At 39.8% G+C, this 18,898-nt stretch overlaps 1 protein-coding gene across 1 annotated transcript in view; it reads right to left on the reverse strand.

The window, feature by feature from the left end:
- Window positions 1–1,344: 1,344 nt before the first annotated feature.
- Window positions 1,345–18,898, reverse strand: part of LOC128737783 (putative uncharacterized protein DDB_G0268364) — a 130,547-nt gene continuing 112,993 nt past the window's right edge. Inside the window, exon 2 of the mRNA XM_053832492.1 lies at window positions 1,345–3,365. Coding sequence (XP_053688467.1) covers window positions 1,392–3,365 — 1,974 coding nt within the window. The 3' untranslated portion in view covers window positions 1,345–1,391. The remainder of the gene's footprint in view (window positions 3,366–18,898) is intronic.

An 18,898-nucleotide genomic window follows, 5' to 3' on the forward strand; every position in this document is an offset into this window, starting at 1 on the left:
GGTTAAGGGCTAACCAAATAGACCGGATGCATTGTCATGATGAGTTTCGGGAATGCCTCCAGAAGCGAATGTTGTCATTCATCCGGTTCAATGATCATCCCGTGAGCTGTTTTGGGCAGATCTGGCGAGTGTCACTATAATAAGAATGTGTTACATTGAGTTGATCGCCGCAACAACAATTTGAATAGTAACATTCTTCCAATTTCAAAAGCAGTCTTTTTGTTTAAAATGAAAATTTTGTTCATGAAAATATATTCGCTGTGTTCAGATTGGCAAGAAGAATGCAGTGAATACATTTCTATACACAGAATCTTGCTTTTGGGCCTTAAAACTGCTTCCGAAATCGGGTTTTCCGACGAAAAGGTGATGACTGCTAGTTTCCTGTTAAGCGGAAACAGAAGGCGAAGGGCAGGGTATCTAAAATACCAGTGAAATTAAATGAGAAAACCTGGGCGAAACAAGTGTGCGCTGCCTATTGTATGGTATTTTAAAAATGTTCAAGAATTTCTTCGAAACCGTGACGATTTTTTTATATTTTTGCCCTGAAAATATAAAAATACAATCCTACATTTGTGTGAAATTAATTTTTGAATATATATCTAAATTGTTCCATTATTAACAGAAACCAAGCTTCACATACAAATAACCAATATCATTATCGGATTATCATAACGAGCGACAACACCTTAAATAAATTTCCACTGCAACATAGTTTTAAATTTGTAATCAAGGAACCAGTATTTACAATTTAGACAAGCGATCCTTAAAACTTACCAACTGTACGAGAGAAAGCGCCTTCTATAGAACCGTCGACTTTCGGATATACCCAACCGTAAAGCTTTCTTTTAAAAAAAGTTTCATTTATTTCCGATAAATTAGTACACTTTGTTACCCTCAGTAGCTGAATCGAGAGTTGAACCTTATCAGACTATTATTCGCACTGTGAATTATTAGTGGCTTGTGGAAAAATCCTTGCGTAACGTCATAGGGTAAGGTTTGCTGCTTTGTTACCTTCGGTTTCCTGAACTGACCGCTTCTTATATCTACTATAGAAAATAATTTACTACATCTTTGTCCTACACAAAAGTTAAATGTAAAACAAAAAGAATGAATATCGTTTTACTGAATCGGCTGGTTGAATGAAAAAGTGCTACACAGTAAAGGGTTTATGTTCTGGAAAGTATGTAGTATGTGTGTGTGTGCTGGATACTCGCTTACTCACACTCTATAAATATGGCAGACTAGGTTACTAGCGGCTTTGTCACTCCTGATCATTCGCACTAGAACAGACATTCCATTTCGACATGCATTCTATTTCTTGACATACGCAATCGTGTTATAAGGAGTTAGAGAACAGAAGACAAAGAACTGGGGAAGCAGAAGTGGGATGTTCACTTTTTCCTGAACAGTAACTGGTGCTGCTGTTCGGGACTGAGCTTAGCGAACATCAGCTGGCTTGATGATTGTGGGATGCCATGGTTAAGGGCTAGCACCTTGGTGATGATGTTGAAATCTTCCGCCGAGCGAGACGTGATACCTGATTGAACCAGCAGATTCTGCAACTGGTTGTCGTTACGTAGAGGTGTGAAGCCTCCGTTTTGTGCGAAAATTGGAACAGGTTGTGAAGCACGGAAAGGGATGTTGGTTTGGATTTCGGATTGAGGTTGTGGTTGTTGTAAGTTAAGTCCGAAATTCCCCGTACCGACTTCGTGACGGAAGACGCGATTCCTTTGCACTAGAGGGAGCTGCTGGTCAAGAGGTAGCTGGGACTGAATTACTGGTGGGGCCGGAAAAGGATTAACTGAAAATTGTTGGAATGGTTTTAGAGGAAGAAGTTGTTGTTTGGAGAGTTGTGGAGGTGATGGAGGAATGATTGGGAATTGTGACTGAATGGGTTGACTGATCGATTTGACTTGTTCGACGAATGAGTTTCGAAGCGAAAATGGTTGGAATTCAACGGGTTCCTTGAACGGAAGCTGCTGTTCCACCGAAATTGGGATCGCTTTGCCAGGCAAGGAGACGCTTGGGATGAATTGAACCGCGGGACTGTTACGCGGCAGCTCCTGAATGAATTGTGGTTGCTGCTGCAGAGACACCTGTTGAAGCTGCTGGGATTGCTGGATGATTGGTTGCTGCTGCTGTACGGGTAGCGATTTGAAGATCTGTTGCTGCTGCTGTTGCTGTTGCAGTTTAAATTGTTGTTGCTGCAGTTGTTGCTGCTGCTGCCGGAAGAAACGCTGCTCTTCTTCAAATTTTTGCAACCTTAGACGGGTCTCTTCTTCCAGACGGAACCTTTGCTGCTGTAGCTGTTGTTGCTGCTGTAGGATGATCTGCTGTTCTTGAATGATTTTTGTTCGCAGTAACTGCTCTTGAATACGCTGCTGAGTTTGAAGAGTGATCAATTGTTGCTCTAGAATGCGATTTTTCTCTTCGAGAGCACGCGTGTTTAACTGACCCACAGTACTGACTCCAGCTGGTGGCTGTGCTTGGGCGACAACCGGGGCAGATTGAACGACGGGTATCGGAACTGGAGTAGGCGATTTGAATTCTGGGGCATTCTTTTTCGGCGGAGACTGCAGCAGCGGAATGACATTCCGCGGGATACCCTGCTGATCTTGCTGAACCGTAAATGCGGCGACCAGCGGCGCTTGGTAGATTTTGACATCTTCGCTTTTCACTTTTTCTATGTTTTCTCCGTCAGCATTGTGGGTCGGAGCTTTCGGAGTAGTCGTGCTGGTTGTAGTGACGCTTTCCGTTGAAGCGGATTGTACTGTGGCAGTTGTATCCGGTTCTGGGGTGACAATAGCAATGTTTTTGTCGCCGGTTATCGGTCTTTCATCTCTTGATACGTCAAGGTTGTTGTTTGATCCGGAAGCCACGCTACGAGTTACTTGGTTGGAATCAACATCGTTTTCTTGTTCCTTGATCGGATCGGGGACAATCGGCTGCAGTAAATCAGGTTTAGGCGGGACGAGAGTAGTTTTTGGCTTACTAATAATTATTGTTTTGATGATTTCGTTATCACCCTTGTCCCCTTCGGTATCTGCTGTGTAGCTGTGATACCTAACGTTAGGGATTCGATCGTGGCCTGTACTCTCCTCAAGAATTTCATCGAGAATAGTGGTTGCGAAATTCTCTTCGGTTGTATTCGAATCAGTCAGTTGTTCACTTTCCTCCACTTCCTCCTGTCGCTCTTTCAAATGTCGCAGCGCACGGAGCAATGCTTTCCGCAGCACGGGATCTATTCGTATTCGTTTCAGATCAGAGTCATTACTTTGCGAGTCGTCGGTTGAAGTGTTGTCAATAGCATCGGAACTGGCCGTCACGATGGTTAGCAGTAGTACGGTTATGCAGAGAAATTTTATCTGTAAAGCAGAAAACATAGGAGAATTATTAGGTATGACCTAAAATTAATTATAATGAAATGAGAATTCTAGATTTAGCTGAAATAGTTATAAACTAAAAACAAAACGGAAGAACACCCATAAAATAATGAAAGGTTAGCCCTAGCCCTAGCCCTAGCCCTAGCCCTAGCCCTAGCCCTAGCCCTAGCCCTAGCCCTAGCCCTAGCCCTAGCCCTAGCCCTAGCCCTAGCCCTAGCCCTAGCCCTAGCCCTAGCCCTAGCCCTAGCCGTAGCCGTAGCCCTAGCCCTAGCCCTAGCCCTAGCCCTAGCCCTAGCCCTAGCCCTAGCCCTAGCCCTAGCCCTAGCCCTAGCCCTAGCCCTAGCCCTAGCCCTAGCCCTAGCCCTAGCCCTAGCCCTAGCCCTAGCCCTAGCCCTAGCCCTAGCCCTAGCCCTAGCCCTAGCCCTAGCCCTAGCCCTAGCCCTAGCCCTAGCCCTAGCCCTAGCCCTAGCCCTAGCCCTAGCCCTAGCCCTAGCCCTAGCCCTAGCCCTAGCCCTAGCCCTAGCCCTAGCCCTAGCCCTAGCCCTAGCCCTAGCCCTAGCCCTAGCCCTAGCCCTAGCCCTAGCCCTAGCCCTAGCCCTAGCCCTAGCCCTAGCCCTAGCCCTAGCCCTAGCCCTAGCCCTAGCCCTAGCCCTAGCCCTAGCCCTAGCCCTAGCCCTAGCCCTAGCCCTAGCCCTAGCCCTAGCCCTAGCCCTAGCCCTAGCCCTAGCCCTAGCCCTAGCCCTAGCCCTAGCCCTAGCCCTAGCCCTAGCCCTAGCCCTAGCCCTAGCCCTAGCCCTAGCCCTAGCCCTAGCCCTAGCCCTAGCCCTAGCCCTAGCCCTAGCCCTAGCCCTAGCCCTAGCCCTAGCCCTAGCCCTAGCCCTAGCCCTAGCCCTAGCCCTAGCCCTAGCCCTAGCCCTAGCCCTAGCCCTAGCCCTAGCCCTAGCCCTAGCCCTAGCCCTAGCCCTAGCCCTAGCCCTAGCCCTAGCCCTAGCCCTAGCCCTAGCCCTAGCCCTAGCCCTAGCCCTAGCCCTAGCCCTAGCCCTAGCCCTAGCCCTAGCCCTAGCCCTAGCCCTAGCCCTAGCCCTAGCCCTAGCCCTAGCCCTAGCCCTAGCCCTAGCCCTAGCCCTAGCCCTAGCCCTAGCCCTAGCCCTAGCCCTAGCCCTAGCCCTAGCCCTAGCCCTAGCCCTAGCCCTAGCCCTAGCCCTAGCCCTAGCCCTAGCCCTAGCCCTAGCCCTAGCCCTAGCCCTAGCCCTAGCCCAAAAATTTTGGCCCTAGCCAAAAAATATTGTTCTGCGATGCTTGATTTATGAGTAATAATTGTTTGAAATAAGCAATATCGGAGAAATAAATCGGAAAATTTCCTTTGGATTTTTCTCGGAAAAAAATATTGTTTTGTTCATAAATTCATTCTATGCATGTTCTGGAACCATTTGTTCCAACCGGCACGATAATTTTGAAAAATGCCCGACTCAAAAATGAATTCCAATTTAAATGTGTACAGCTGATAAAATTTAGGTAAGTACCTGAGAGAAGGGAGCCAGCTCAGTGATAGATTGATTGTTTTCGTTTTCTTCTTCTTCTTATATTTGATAAAAAGAATTCAAATAGCACCATTAAAATCAAGTTAGCATGCTCGGGATTACGAGGGGTTTGACATTTCATCGCAAATAAATATTTTCCCTGTTTCATTCAATCAAGCTAGCCCGGTTCACAGTGACAGTTCTTACCCAGTTTCACCCTACAGTTCGATGCACAAAAACAATCCCAGCTGGCTCCTCTGTCTAAGGGATTTACACCTGTTCTGAGTCGCTCTATATAACAACAAAACACTCGTTATGACGTAATTCTAATCACAGCTGAAATAATTGTCAATGCCATGAAAGGTGCGTTTTAACCGTTATGTGTTCGACAGGGTACCCGGGTACCTTTTCAGCTTTCAAAGTACGAAATTCTAAAGTTTTCTTTGATTAAGGATACTGAAACTCTGTGACATCTAAGAACTAGTTGAATTGCAACTTTTTATAAAATAAGTTTTCATGTAGCACTTAAGGGGGTGGAATGGGGGGGCTTCAAATTTTTTTACCCCTTAAGTGCTCGACAAGGGTACCCGGGTACCCACAAATTGAAACGCTTGTAACTTTGGCAATTTTTGACCGATTCGGACACGTTTACCACCAAAAGATTCAGGAACTTATCCACTTCCAGTGTGGTTATAACAGAGCCGGAAGTGGTTCGTCTGGTTCCCGGAAATCCGGCAGTCCGAGGATGTGTTCCGGAATTAAAGCACTTTTTATATTTTTGGATGTAATTATAGTAATATGGGTGTCCAAAGTTCTTCCAATTACTCCGAAAGGTCACTCTTCATTGTTTTAAAACAATACAATGATATATCCTCGGAATGGCCATTCTGCGACAAGTTCCCGTGGGACCTCCTGTGGCCATAAAACTGTTTGGTTTGCAACACTGGCAATATGGGTGTCTAAATTCATGAAATTACTCCAGAAGGTCATTTTTCATTATTTTGATTCTATCTGATGATTTTGCCATGGCATGGTCATTCCGCAACATATTCCCGCGGGGCTTCACAGTTGTCCAAAACCAAAAATATGTGCGCATTAGAGTTTTGAGTGGGAAAACTTGATTTTAGGTTTATGGAACCTTTGGGAGAGTTTCTTAAAATTAAAAGTTCTATCGTATGGTGAAATTCAAATTTTGAATAATCTCCCTAAAAGTGAAATAAATAATTTATTTTTCTGCAGCTTCAATATAACACATTGATGAGTTCTGCAAAGTTTTAGAGCATATTATTACAAAAAAATTTGCTGAAGACCGTAACCTTCTATCTCTTCAGCGAAGATAGAAAAATCCTATTTCTTAGATGTGAATCGTCAAAATCAGTTTTTCTATTGTAGCTTTTTTTGTAGTTGTTGTATGACTTTTTCAGGTTTTATAAAGTTGTACAAATAGCAATGATACACAACTTTGCCAAATGTAGTATACCTCCATCTTTGCTTGTTTAGGAGCTGTAAAACTTTTGTTATAATAAATACCCTAATTCTGACCCCGAATTACTCAACTATGCGCAAACAGATACAAATTACATTACATGAATCTGAAACTAAATAAAAAACTACAAAAAGTTAGGAAGTTTCATTTGTATCCGTCTGCGCATAGTCGCGTAATTGGGGATCAAAATTAGGGTATTTTTTATATCAAAAGCTTTACAGTTCCTAAACAAGCAAAGATAGAGGTATACTACATTTGGCAAAGTTGTGTATCATTGCTATTTGTACAACTTTATAAAACCTGAAAAAGTCATACAACAACTGCAAAAAAAGCTACAATAGAAAAACTGATTTTGACGATTCACATCTAAGAAATAGGATTTTTCTATCTTCGCTGAAGAGATAGAAGGTTACGGTCTTCAGCAAATTTTTTTGTAATAATATGCTCTAAAACTTTGCAGAACTCATCAATGTGTTATATTGAAGCTGCAGAAAAATAAATTTTTTATTTCACTTTTAGGGGGATTATTCAAAATTTGAATCTCACCATACGATAGAACTTTTAATTTCAAGAAACTCTCCCAAAGGTTCCATAAACCTAAAATCAAGTTTTCCCACTCAAAACTCTAATGCGCACATATTTTTGGTTTTGGACAACTGTGAAGCCCCACGGGAATATGTTCCGGAATGGCCATGCCGTGGCAAAATCATCAGATAGAATCAAAATAATGAAAAATGACCTTCTGGAGTAATTTCATGAATTTAGACATCCATATTGCCAGTGTTGCAAACCAAACAGTTTTATGGCCACAGGAGGTCCCACGGGAACTTGTCGCAGAATGGCCATTCCGAGGATATATCATTGTATTGTTTTAAAACAATGAAGAGTGACCTTTCGGAGTAATTGGAAGAACTTTGGACACCCATATTACTATAATTACATCCAAAAATATAAAAAGTGCTTTAATTCCGGAACACATCCTCGGACTGCCGGATTTCCGGGAACCAGACGAACCACTTCCGGCTCTGTTATAACCACACTGGAAGTGGATAAGTTCCTGAATCTTTTGGTGGTAAAAGTGTCCGAATCGGTCAAAAATTGCCAAAGTTACAAGCGTTTCAATTTGTGGGTACCCGGGTACCCTTGTCGAGCACTTAAAGGTGTTTTTTTTGTCGAACACATAACGGTTAATTGCGTTTAATGACCTAACTTGTGCTCAGTTATTTATAGAAAGAATTGGCCTTTGCTTTCGCATCAATTTCATTTTCATGTTCCTCCAAGAATATAGACAGATCTAAAAGTAGGTCGAAGAAATTAACTGCTAACGATTTTAAAAGAGTCTAAATAGTTCACTTGATTCCTTCATATAGAATCATAAAAACAAATTCAATGCTAAGAGCTAAGAGCTGCGTTTCATTTAACAAAAAAATAAATATAAACGGTAAAAAAGAGAAAAAATAGGTTGACGTATGAATTTACTGTTATCAAAATACTATCCTATTGAAATATAAATTTTATTTCTAAATGATTAAATAGAGAGAAGATAACTGAGATCCATCTATCAAACCAGCCAATAGATGCCATAGCCTATCAAAAAATTCGTTAGCCTATCAGTAATTCGTTCAAAATAAACTGTTCCGTTCCGAGACATTCATTAATTCATCAGCCACTGCTTTCAGACCAGTCCAAACTGTCAAAATTAAATGCTACAAATATAGATTGTTGTTTAATTTCCAACGGAGGACGTCTTCAGCCATTAGGAAAATTGCTCGTGAAGGGTCTTTTTTAGCCACACATGCCGATTCGAACGAAACAAAAAATCGGTTTCGCACCCTTTAGCGTGGACTAAAATATTTTATAATCGCTACGCAAATTCCCATCATTTAAGCTTGATAGTTTGACCCGTGGTGATGGGGTACGTGTCGCTTTTGCCGCCTCTGCCGGTCATTATGCTTACATCCGCCGCTCGCCCGTAGCCCGTAGCGTGCTGTCGATGGATATGCGTTTTAGCCGGCTTATGCAACGAATGCAACATCAACATGACCGACGGGCGGTATCTTCCAAACTGAGTGATGATGACCCGCATCGCAGGGATTCCGAAATTGATCATGTTATGAGAAATGTTCAGACCAAGCTGGTGGTCGTAGGTAAGGTTTTCAGGCGAGTCTTAATAAAATACAATTTCAGGCTTTGAACTATAAGAAGTGATTGAATTAGCGGACAGTGACAGCTGAGGGATAGTATCTGCAAAACTGTCACTGATATTGACTGCTGACCAGCGAAAGTGCAGAAGTTAGCTGTTGCTGAGACAGAATTCGATTGGTAAGATCAAATTTCCACGGTAGAGTTTGTTTAATTCGTGCGATTTAAAAAGCTGAGCTTAAAAACTAAGGTAAAATAATCGAAGCAATTGTTTTGTGAGCGACCCTGCCATTCATTGCTCTGTTAAGAGACTTCTTCGGGGTAATGTAAGAAGAATAAGGGATCATTCAATAATGACGTCCATTGCTTATGGGGGGGAGGAAGGTGTCAATTTTGTGACAGGTTGGGACAAAGGGGGGGAGAGGGGGTCTAGGCAAATGTGACATCCGTCGAAAATTGCATTGCATTTTCATCAAAAGGCAGCAAAAATATGCTTCTCAGTCATTCAATACTCATCGATTTATTTCGATTTTCGAACTTATTGTTCCAGCTGACAGCGCTTGAAAGTCAGGCACAATTTGTCAATGTTAACAAGATAGACCACGCGTTACATTGAAGAATATATGTCAATCAATTTCAGTTCATCTGCAATCAAAGTTTCTAGCTTTTTACTAAATATTGGATAGAAAAGTATAATGAACTCTAAAAGCTATCGTCACGATGTAGTGAAGCTTGCTTCGCCGACGCAAATTGAAACTTGTCTTGAAACGGAGCCGTGCTACTTCAATTGAAACCAAAGCTTCATTTCTTCATTGATTTGTAACAATTTATAATTGGATGTTGTTAAAGCTGTTGTTTTTGTTTGTTCGCACTTATTATTTGTTATTAATTGTTATTTTCTACATTTTTTTAATCATACACTAACTCTTAAAAGGTTAAGTTATTTTTATAAATCACTTTTTACTTTCAACGTTCTGCGTTTTTAAACAATAAATGGTAATCGCCATTTTATGTACAGTGGGATAAAATGGATGGTCCAAAATGGTCCGAAAGGGACAAAAATGGAACTTTTTTCCTACCGTCTTTTGTTTTCATTTTAGCAATATAGTGACGTCGGAACTTTTGTTCGTAGGAATATCCTCAATAATCTGAAACTGTCAAAAGTTACTATGGCTCGCTATGATAAAAATAGTGGGGGGCTCTGTAGCCGCAAGGTTACCGAGTCTGCTTTGACAAGCGAATGGTCATGGGTTCGAATCTTAGTAGAATCAGGTCATTCGATGTCAAAGTGACTTTAGCATGGGTTTATTCTCAGGCCCCTCATCGCCCTTCCTTCATGCTGAGTTCTATATTATCCCGATATGGCCTATTGACAGTGCAAAAATGAGACCCTTATAGTGAAAATGCACTGGTTTGCTACGCCAGGGATGACTATAATTGGGGACTGTGCGCTGTCATGTGGAACGAGGTGGGTAAAGTAGAGTAAAGTATTGAAAGAAGGGTACCACCCAATTACACACAAGCACGCATAAAAAAAATTCAATAAGCATATCGCTCACTCAATAGCGACTATAGCCAAAATAAATGCAGTGCGGGTTATACAACAAACACCCGGGCGATATCACAATAGATCTAACCATACTGGTCGCAGTGATGAGTCCATACAGGAAAAAAAAAAAAATGATAAAAATAAAAAACAACTTTTTTGTGTTGGGAAACACAGACATAGTTTCTTCAGCAAAGTTGTAACAAATGTAAAGCCGAACAATTTTGCAGATGAAATAATATATCTATATCTTTCGGGTGTATAGATACAGAGTATTTCCTTTGAAACGTAATTAAAAATTATTTTCCATGCATAGCTTTTGTTGATTGCATTTTACAAGAACGTATTGCTCTAGGCAATTATCGTAACACTCAAAACACATGTCTCTTCAGAAGGCCGCAAGTCTCTAGGACCTTTCTTTACAAAGAAAAAAAACTTCACGAACCTATTAGATAAAATGAGGCAATGAGGCATATATCCATGAAATCAGTGCTTCACCTTGAAGCTTAGGTTAGGTGTCATTTGTTCCCACCCGCCCATATAAGAGTACGACAAGACTATGTTTTATGTGTTTTGTGTACGCCATAAGCTTAAAACACGTGCGCTGTTGAACCATTTTATAAAATACAAAAAAAAAAACAAATAAATTTAAAGCTTTCATAATCTGCCACAACACTGTAAGCTTTGAAAACGAAAGGAAAACAATACGTTCACGAAAAGCTTGATAAAGGTTGAAGCAAATGAAAACAACTATCAAAACATATGCTTTCCGTACTCTAATAAGGGTAGATGGGGACAAGAATCCCCTATACAAGTTTATGGTACTTTATCTAAGCTTTAAAGAGAAGCTATAATTTCATGTCTGCACTTGCCCCATTCTACCCTAATGGCTCGTGCAGTTAAGGAAAAATAAAACTTGAATAAGCCATAACTTTGTAAGGAAAGGTCATAGAGATTTGCTGTTTTCTGCTAAAACGCATGTTTCGAGTGCTTCGATAATTGCCTAGCTAGAGTAATACGTTCTTGTAGTCTAAATCAATGCAATCAACAAAAGCTATGCATGGAAAACTTATTTTTAAAGAACTTTCTAAGAAAATGCTCTATAGCTCTGTACCCGATAGAGATAGAAATGTCTTTTTTTTCAGCAAAGCTGTTTGCCTTTACATTTTCTGCAACTTTGCCGAAGAAATCATGTCTCTATTTCATAACATAAAATAGTGGATGCGTATGAGCCTTCGGCGAACGAAAACACATAAAGCGTATGCTTGTTGTACTCTCATACGGGTGGGTGGAGACAAGTGACACATATGCAAGTTTGTAGTACTTGATCTAGGCTACAAGATGAAGCACTGACTTGATATATTTACTTGCCCCATTTTATCCTAAAGGGTTAACTAAAAAGCCTAAATAAAGCTTGAGCTTGAAAAAAAGTTCCACTTTCCGTCCTTCTGTACAATCCTCTCCTAATTGTGTCAACTTCAAGATTACACTTAGAAGAAGTTATCGGTGAAACCATCTTTAATGCTGCCATGTGACACTGCAAAAATTACTTCTACTGATGCGTTTTTACCAACATTGATAGCAGCTTCAAGAGCTTTGGGTCAACTTGCTTTTCAGTAAAGCCTAGTATCGACCTGAAAAGAAATGGGCAAAAAGATAGGCCAAGAAATGCTGAAGAAAAGATTTTCCGTTTGCGATTTCTTTACCAGTATGCACCTCACAAGAAATATTGTTTTACTTTCAGATGGCGCAGTTTTACATACTAGTGAATTGAAACGTCACTTTTCCGTACGGAATAATATCCGGCGCAATTATTACCACAAGAAAAAATGACAGATAATTGCTTGCCTTGCAGTTGTCAAAATTTCTTCGGTAAATACCAGGATTTTTTCTTGAGCTGTTTTCTTTTCAGCTGGATGCTAGGCTTAAGGCAGCACAAATGACGGTAATGAAAATTGCATCACATCTTTTTTGTAAACATTTGATGTGACGATGTATGCAGCTTGATATAGTTCAGATTCCCATTTCTCGCTTCAAGAGAAGCTAGAATTTTTATGATTCATGACACTTGAAAAGCTTAAAAATATAAGTTTAACAACCGAGTTTGTATAATATTTTGTTAATCTTCAATTATTTCACCACCTGATTACGATGCTTACGGGTTACTTGTTTTTTTTGTACTGCATGTATGCGCGGTGATTCACAATCAATGAAAGCTGCGAATTACTTTTGAACCTGACAATAACCGTGAATCGAATTGCTTGGTTGTTATCAAGAAAAGAAGAAAAACGCGATAAAATTATACTTCGATACATTTAATATAACGGGTGACGAGGTAACAACTAAAATTTTGGAACTTTTTTCTCAAGCTGTCAAAAAAGACAAAGATGCATGAAGAAGATTTGATTTACCAAAATTAATAATACATTATCCATTGTTGAAAAAAAGTTAGTGTACATTTGAAAACGGTCCGTAATCGGTTGTTCGGCGAAGCTTCCGTTTGATGTCAGAACAGGAGCGTCGTACGGCCGTCATGTCAACTTTGCGAATGCATCTCTTGATTCTACCAACCAACTGTTTGCACTTCGTGGCTCTCCTGTTATTTTTATTCACCAAGGAACTCAAAATCTCGAAGAAATCTTCGATTGGGCGCACTGACACAGATTGGTCGGGTCGTGGTTTTTGGGTACAAATGGGATCGAATGGGTATTCAGGCACGATTGCGTTTTTTTGGCGTAATGCGATGATGTTCTATCCTATTAAAACACGTTTTGTCCATGTGCATGATGTTTTTGTAGAAACGGGATCAAAATATTCTTTTTTTTTTGAGTGGTTTTAACCCAAAGGGTCATTCACCAATCGATCAAAATATTCTTCAGACATTCGTATGGTACATCTTAATTGCCAGAGGGCTTGTTGTTGAAAGCACTAGAAAGAGAACGATGTCCTTGTACGTCCATCATTTTGGCTGGTCTTCCACTACCTTGCTTGCGAATAGTTGTTGAGCATCTCAATAATAATCTTATAATAAACAGTCGAAGCCGCAACATATTTCCTTTTAAATTGTTGTACCGTATACTTTTTGCCGAGATTTCTGCATTGGCGGAACTAGCGCTCATTTCTAGGGGGGCTTGGCATTTCCTTGGCATATTAAAATTAAATGTACATTGACCACCCCCTCCGTAGTTACGCCAATGGATTTCTGTGACAGTTCGTAGAACTGTACAACGCGCTCCCTAAATGCTTCCTGTTTTGACGCCCAGCTAAACTGGGCTAGCATAAACAAAACAAAAAATATTGACAAAAAGAGGAGAGTTAACACATACATACTCTCATTTTGCTCTGAGTTTGTTGTTCAGTATATGGGCCTCAAAAAAATTTTAAAATTTTAGTTGTCACCCGTTAGAGGGAAGTATATAAGGTATCGGATATGTTTTGGCCAGGGTTGTACATGTTATAGACCTTTCCATTTATGTGTGTGTTGGTGCTTGAAAATGGGGCAAACAGGCATTAGCTCTTCCCCAAAATGAGGCAAATATCATGTATATACACGCGTACTTCGTGTTCGCAAGCGTGGGTGCTTGAGCTGTCAGAAGGCTCTATTGGCCACTTACGGCAAAATCAAATGGAAGTGGCCAATAATATACACCGTTTACGCCCTGACCAAAACAAATACGATACCCTGCACCTGCAATAGATATCGAAATACTTATGTAAAGCGAATTTTATTTCACGAGTCAAACTTTAAGTATAAGCAAAGCAAATTCGTCCTTGGGAATATTTTAAACGTCTGAAATCTATCAAACAGCATAATATACCGATCAAAACTTATTATTGCTTTTAGGTTCTCAAAGTCTAAATTTTAGGCTCACAATAACTTTTAAGCAGCCTAAAATGATTACTCATAAACTATGGTTTTACCCTTTGCTTTTTAAGACACTTAGCGAAATCAACATAAGTAAACAACCTAATGCTTATTCATGAAAATATGTATTAGAAATTATGTAAACTGAAACATCTTATAATGGAAATGTAATGATCTAACTATCCTATATTTAGCTTTGACAAGCTAATGGTCATGGGTTCGAGTCTTAGTAGAATCAGGCCATTCGATGTCAAAGTGACTAGCATGGGTTTATTCTCAGGCCCCTCATCGCCCTTCCTTCATGCTGAGTTCTATATTACCCCGATATGGCCTATTGACAGTGCAAAAATGAGACCCTTATAGTAAAAATGCACTGGTTTGCTACACCAGGGATGACTATAATTGGGGACTGCGCGCTGTCATGTGGAACGAGGCGGGTAAAGTAGAGTAAAGCATTGAAAGAAGGGTACCCAATTTCACACAAGCACGCATAAAAAAAAATCAATAAGCATATCGCTCAATCAATAGCGATTATAGCAAAAATAAATGCAGTGCGGGTTATACAGCAAACACCCGGGCGATATCACAATAGATCAAACGTTACTGGTCGCAGTGATGAGTCCATACAGGAAAAAAAAATCCTATAAGGTACCCCGGGGCAAGTGGGAATACGGGGTAAGTGGGAATGGAGCTTATAACTCTCTTCAACCTCATTTTCTCCAAACAAACCTTTCTAGAAATGAAAGATACAACTCAAACGCATGTATTAAAATTATAAATTATTTATAGCAGGCATTCCAAACATCAAAATTTTACTTTAAATTTGAGCGTGATTTTCAATTTGCGTTGTAAGTTTGACGCACCTTTCTAGAAATGATATTTTGGCCACAAGCTTTACGTAAACGTACATTTTTTTCTGGCAATAGGTAAACATAACGAGTGTATTAACAAATTACACCCGAAAACTAGTTGTTTAATTTGACAAATGGTATTAAAAAAAATGGGTCGAAATAAGGTCGGCACTTCGAAGCACCCGGGGCAAGTGGGACCTATTAAAAATAAAGTGTTTCAGCACAAAACTTCCTGTCTTAACACTTTTTTAGATGAACTATCTAACATTTTCAGTTCAATTACATAATATTTATACCAGTAAAGCTTTAAAATTAAACCAAAAAGCACTAAACCAAGGGGCCCCAAAAAAGAAGCCCATATGCACAGTTTGTGAGGGAACAAACAGTTTGGTCACATTTTGGTTACACCTAAACGATGTTAATTGAATTTGGAAAGTCAAATTTGATATAATTAAGCGAATCTGCAACTGGAATTGAAACAATAAAGTGTCGTGGTTATTATAACGTAACTATCTCTTATGAGTAGCTCTACCGAATTGGGCGTGGTAGAACAAACAGATCATAATCGTATTTTCGAGCTTTTAAACAATGGTTAATCTTAAATTACGTCTCGCAAGAACTGGATACAACGACATATTCAACTACATTTCATAACAATAATGCTTTACAACGTAATTGCTCACGATCTGTGTTTTATATAAATTATAAAGTCACCCGCTGTAATCTGATTTTGTTACGCTATTTTTGAATGACCCTTCGTACAAATATTGTTTTTGATTGCTTCTTGCAATGCTTTAACATTGCTGTATATTAACTTACACAATTTACTATTATTTTATGCTTTTTAATCAAATTTGAATATAGGTCCCACTTGCCCCGGTAAATGGTGCAAGTGGGACCTATCGTCATAATTTTGAAAATTCTCCTCCAGATTCATTTCATGTAAATTGATAGACCTTTTTCGTAATTAATCTTTCGAAGTGATACCACTGAAGAGTTTCTGTGCTGAAAGAATTTTGAAATAATCATAGGTATAGAAAACACAGTGGAATAAACCCAAACTTTGCATTTTTTAGGTCCCACTTGTCCCGGTGTACCTTATTTAATTTTTTTATTGATTGCTACTTATACCGTCTTTCTGAAAGAGCTTGATGATATGGAAACATTCACAGTAATAGGACGGAAACATTGATTTGATAACGTAGTCCAATTTCCAACAAACGAGCCATTTCGCGATAGCTTTTTTGTGCGAAAATCATTCTCGATATCTTTTCGGCTTCCCTGCCTCACATCAGCCAGGAGGGGACCAAATTGAAAACTAATTGAACTGCTTTGAATAAATATCGTTGTGTTTTGACTACAGTTGGGGTTGCTAATTCTAATGGTAAAATTTGACATTACAAGTGATCGACAACCACACAAATAGTCTTGAAGAACAAAGTGATGTCACCATAACCACCGATTGGGTGTGTAACGTTAACGTTATACTTATACAGATACATTATTGGTCCGAATTACCTCATTACCTGTTTCGCTTCGGGTCGTATCACTACTGTGACGATAGATAAGCAATTATGATATGATATCAACCGATTAACGATTGAAACCCCAGAGAATCGCCGGTAGTGCAGTTTAGTTTGCACTTTCCCAGCAAGAAGTGTTGAAGCGTAAAATATTTGCTATCCCAATCTCCAGTAAAGCTTGTTTTCGCTTTCAAAATGGATCCTGTTAAATCATCGAGCCCCAGAATCGATGTTGTCGATGGAAATCAAAACGAATGTACAGATGTAGGAGGATTTACAGAAAGTTCATCCGGCAGTACATTGAGTCCTTCAGGGTTGGAGTCCGCGTCAACATCGATTCGAGAACAGGAACTAAGTACTCACATCGATACGCCTTTGAATATGAATTCAAAGCAATACGCAATGAATGGAGCTCGACGCGGAAAGGTGTTAATTTTCAACCAAATTACGTTTGATATCGAAGGTTATGGCGAACGAAACGGTACCGAAAGTGATGTAAACAGGCTTAAAAACACACTGCCAAACTTAGGGTTCCAGAAAGAGGATATTCACGATTATCCAGACATGACCTACAAAGAAATTAAAGACATTGCAAAAGCTTGTACGGTATTTATTCACATCATTACGCTCTCATACTAATTTTTGTTTATATCTCAGTGCAAACAAATAAGGATTTGGAATCGTCGGATTGCTTGATGGTGATTATTCTTACACATGGAAGCAAAGACGACATTCTGCTGGCACGCGATCGCAAATATTACTTGCACGAGCTATTGCAGTATTTTACTCCATCTAAACTGCAGTCCATGGCGGGAAAACCAAAAATATTCATAATTCAAGCCTGCCGTGGAAACAAAATGGATAAAGGAGTCAAAATGAAAACTAAATTACCCGAAACCGACAGTAACAAGGATTGCGTTGATTCATCAAAATCGGCGGAATCATTCAGCTATCCGAGATTCGCCGATTTTTTGCTGGTGATGAGCTCCCACCGCGGTAAAACGATAACATTTACAAGTCAATGAAAATGCTATAGATGCAGAAATACTGTTTCAGGTTATACCTCTTTTCGCAATGACGAAGGTAGTTGGCTCATCCAGGAGCTGTGCAACGTGATCGAAAATTGTGAATTGGCATCTTCATCAATTTTCGATATTCTGCTCGCAACTAACTGTGCCGTCTCGAGGAGGACTTCCGATGCTAAAGGCAGTGCTAACAATAAAAAGCAGATTTCCAATTTCTACTCGACATTTACCAAGCAGTTGTATTTTGAATGAATATTTAATATGGAGTATATTAGCGACTGATAGCGCTGCTAAATTGAATAAAGCATTCATTTTCAATGTCAAAAACATATTTTAAATGTCAATAACACATGTCACTTTGGCCTTGCGTATCTTTTATTTATGCTAAATCCAACGGATTCAGAATTCAATCATTCTTAGAAATGAAGGTCTTCAAGTTGGTGTCGTAGGACAAATTTGCGTTTGACACTAGTAATTTATTTTATAGACATGATCATTTAGAAATAGGATATCCGGCAAATAAATTATTGGGCTTCACCTTAAAATGCCAGCGAGAAAGAGTCAAGTTTAATGCACAGATGCCAAAAGTTGTGAAACACACTATCAACCTGCTGATATTATTCAAAGAAAAATGATAAAAGAAGGAGCAGAATAAGTTGTAAAAAATTTACTGTAGATACTATAACTTTACTTACCATATAGTACCTACTGCTATAAGGTAAAATTTCGACAATATTGCTTTAGTAAACCTTGTCTTGCAATCCAAATGTCTGCTTGTATGCCTTGGTCTCTTTCATTATGTTTTAGGTAATGGTATTGTTATTGAAAACTTTCGACCATACTTTACATAGCATAATCCGTATTTAATCTTTTTTGGGATTTTACGAAGGGTTTTGTTGATACAAAAACACAGTTTGTAGAACAGAAGTGCGCGGAACGATTGGTTAGCAACCATCGACGTTGTTTATACATTCAACAGTTTCCGCTTTGAATATTTCGGTGATCGTCAAGGGTAACCCTGCGGGGGTGAAAAACAAATTTCAACATCAGAAAACCTCTCTGGACTAACCTTGGGTCAAGCCTAAAGATCAGACGTTATATTACTGTCGCCATGTTTACGTTGCTGGCATATTAGCATTTGCGGAAGAGAAATAGCTCGTCAAAGCGCGAGACGCCGCGTGCCATTCACTCGTCAATGTTGGTAGCAAATTTATTAGTCACGAGGGCGCTAGCATTATTAAAATAGTGCTCTTCGTAAAGTTGATTATCAAACAATGCTCGAAAAAATTGACAGCCCTGCGTGAGGGCGAATATAACACGCATTCAGCGTATATCGGTGCTATTCTTTTATCTGTCAGCCCATGGACATGACTACTGAATTGCTCACAGTGTTTGTCTTTTTCAGTTTTCCACCCTTCAAAACAAAGCATTCATGAATTGCAGTGCTGAATAATTGCTTGACCAACCTATCAGTCAACTGTGGGCACTATTTCTCCAGCCTATAGTACTTCTTGGTTTTAAAGTGGTTTAAAATGCGAAAAAGACACACCTCAGCAT

Source organism: Sabethes cyaneus, chromosome 1, assembly GCF_943734655.1.
Source record: "Sabethes cyaneus chromosome 1, idSabCyanKW18_F2, whole genome shotgun sequence".
NCBI classification, from domain to species: Eukaryota; Metazoa; Arthropoda; class Insecta; order Diptera; family Culicidae; genus Sabethes; species Sabethes cyaneus.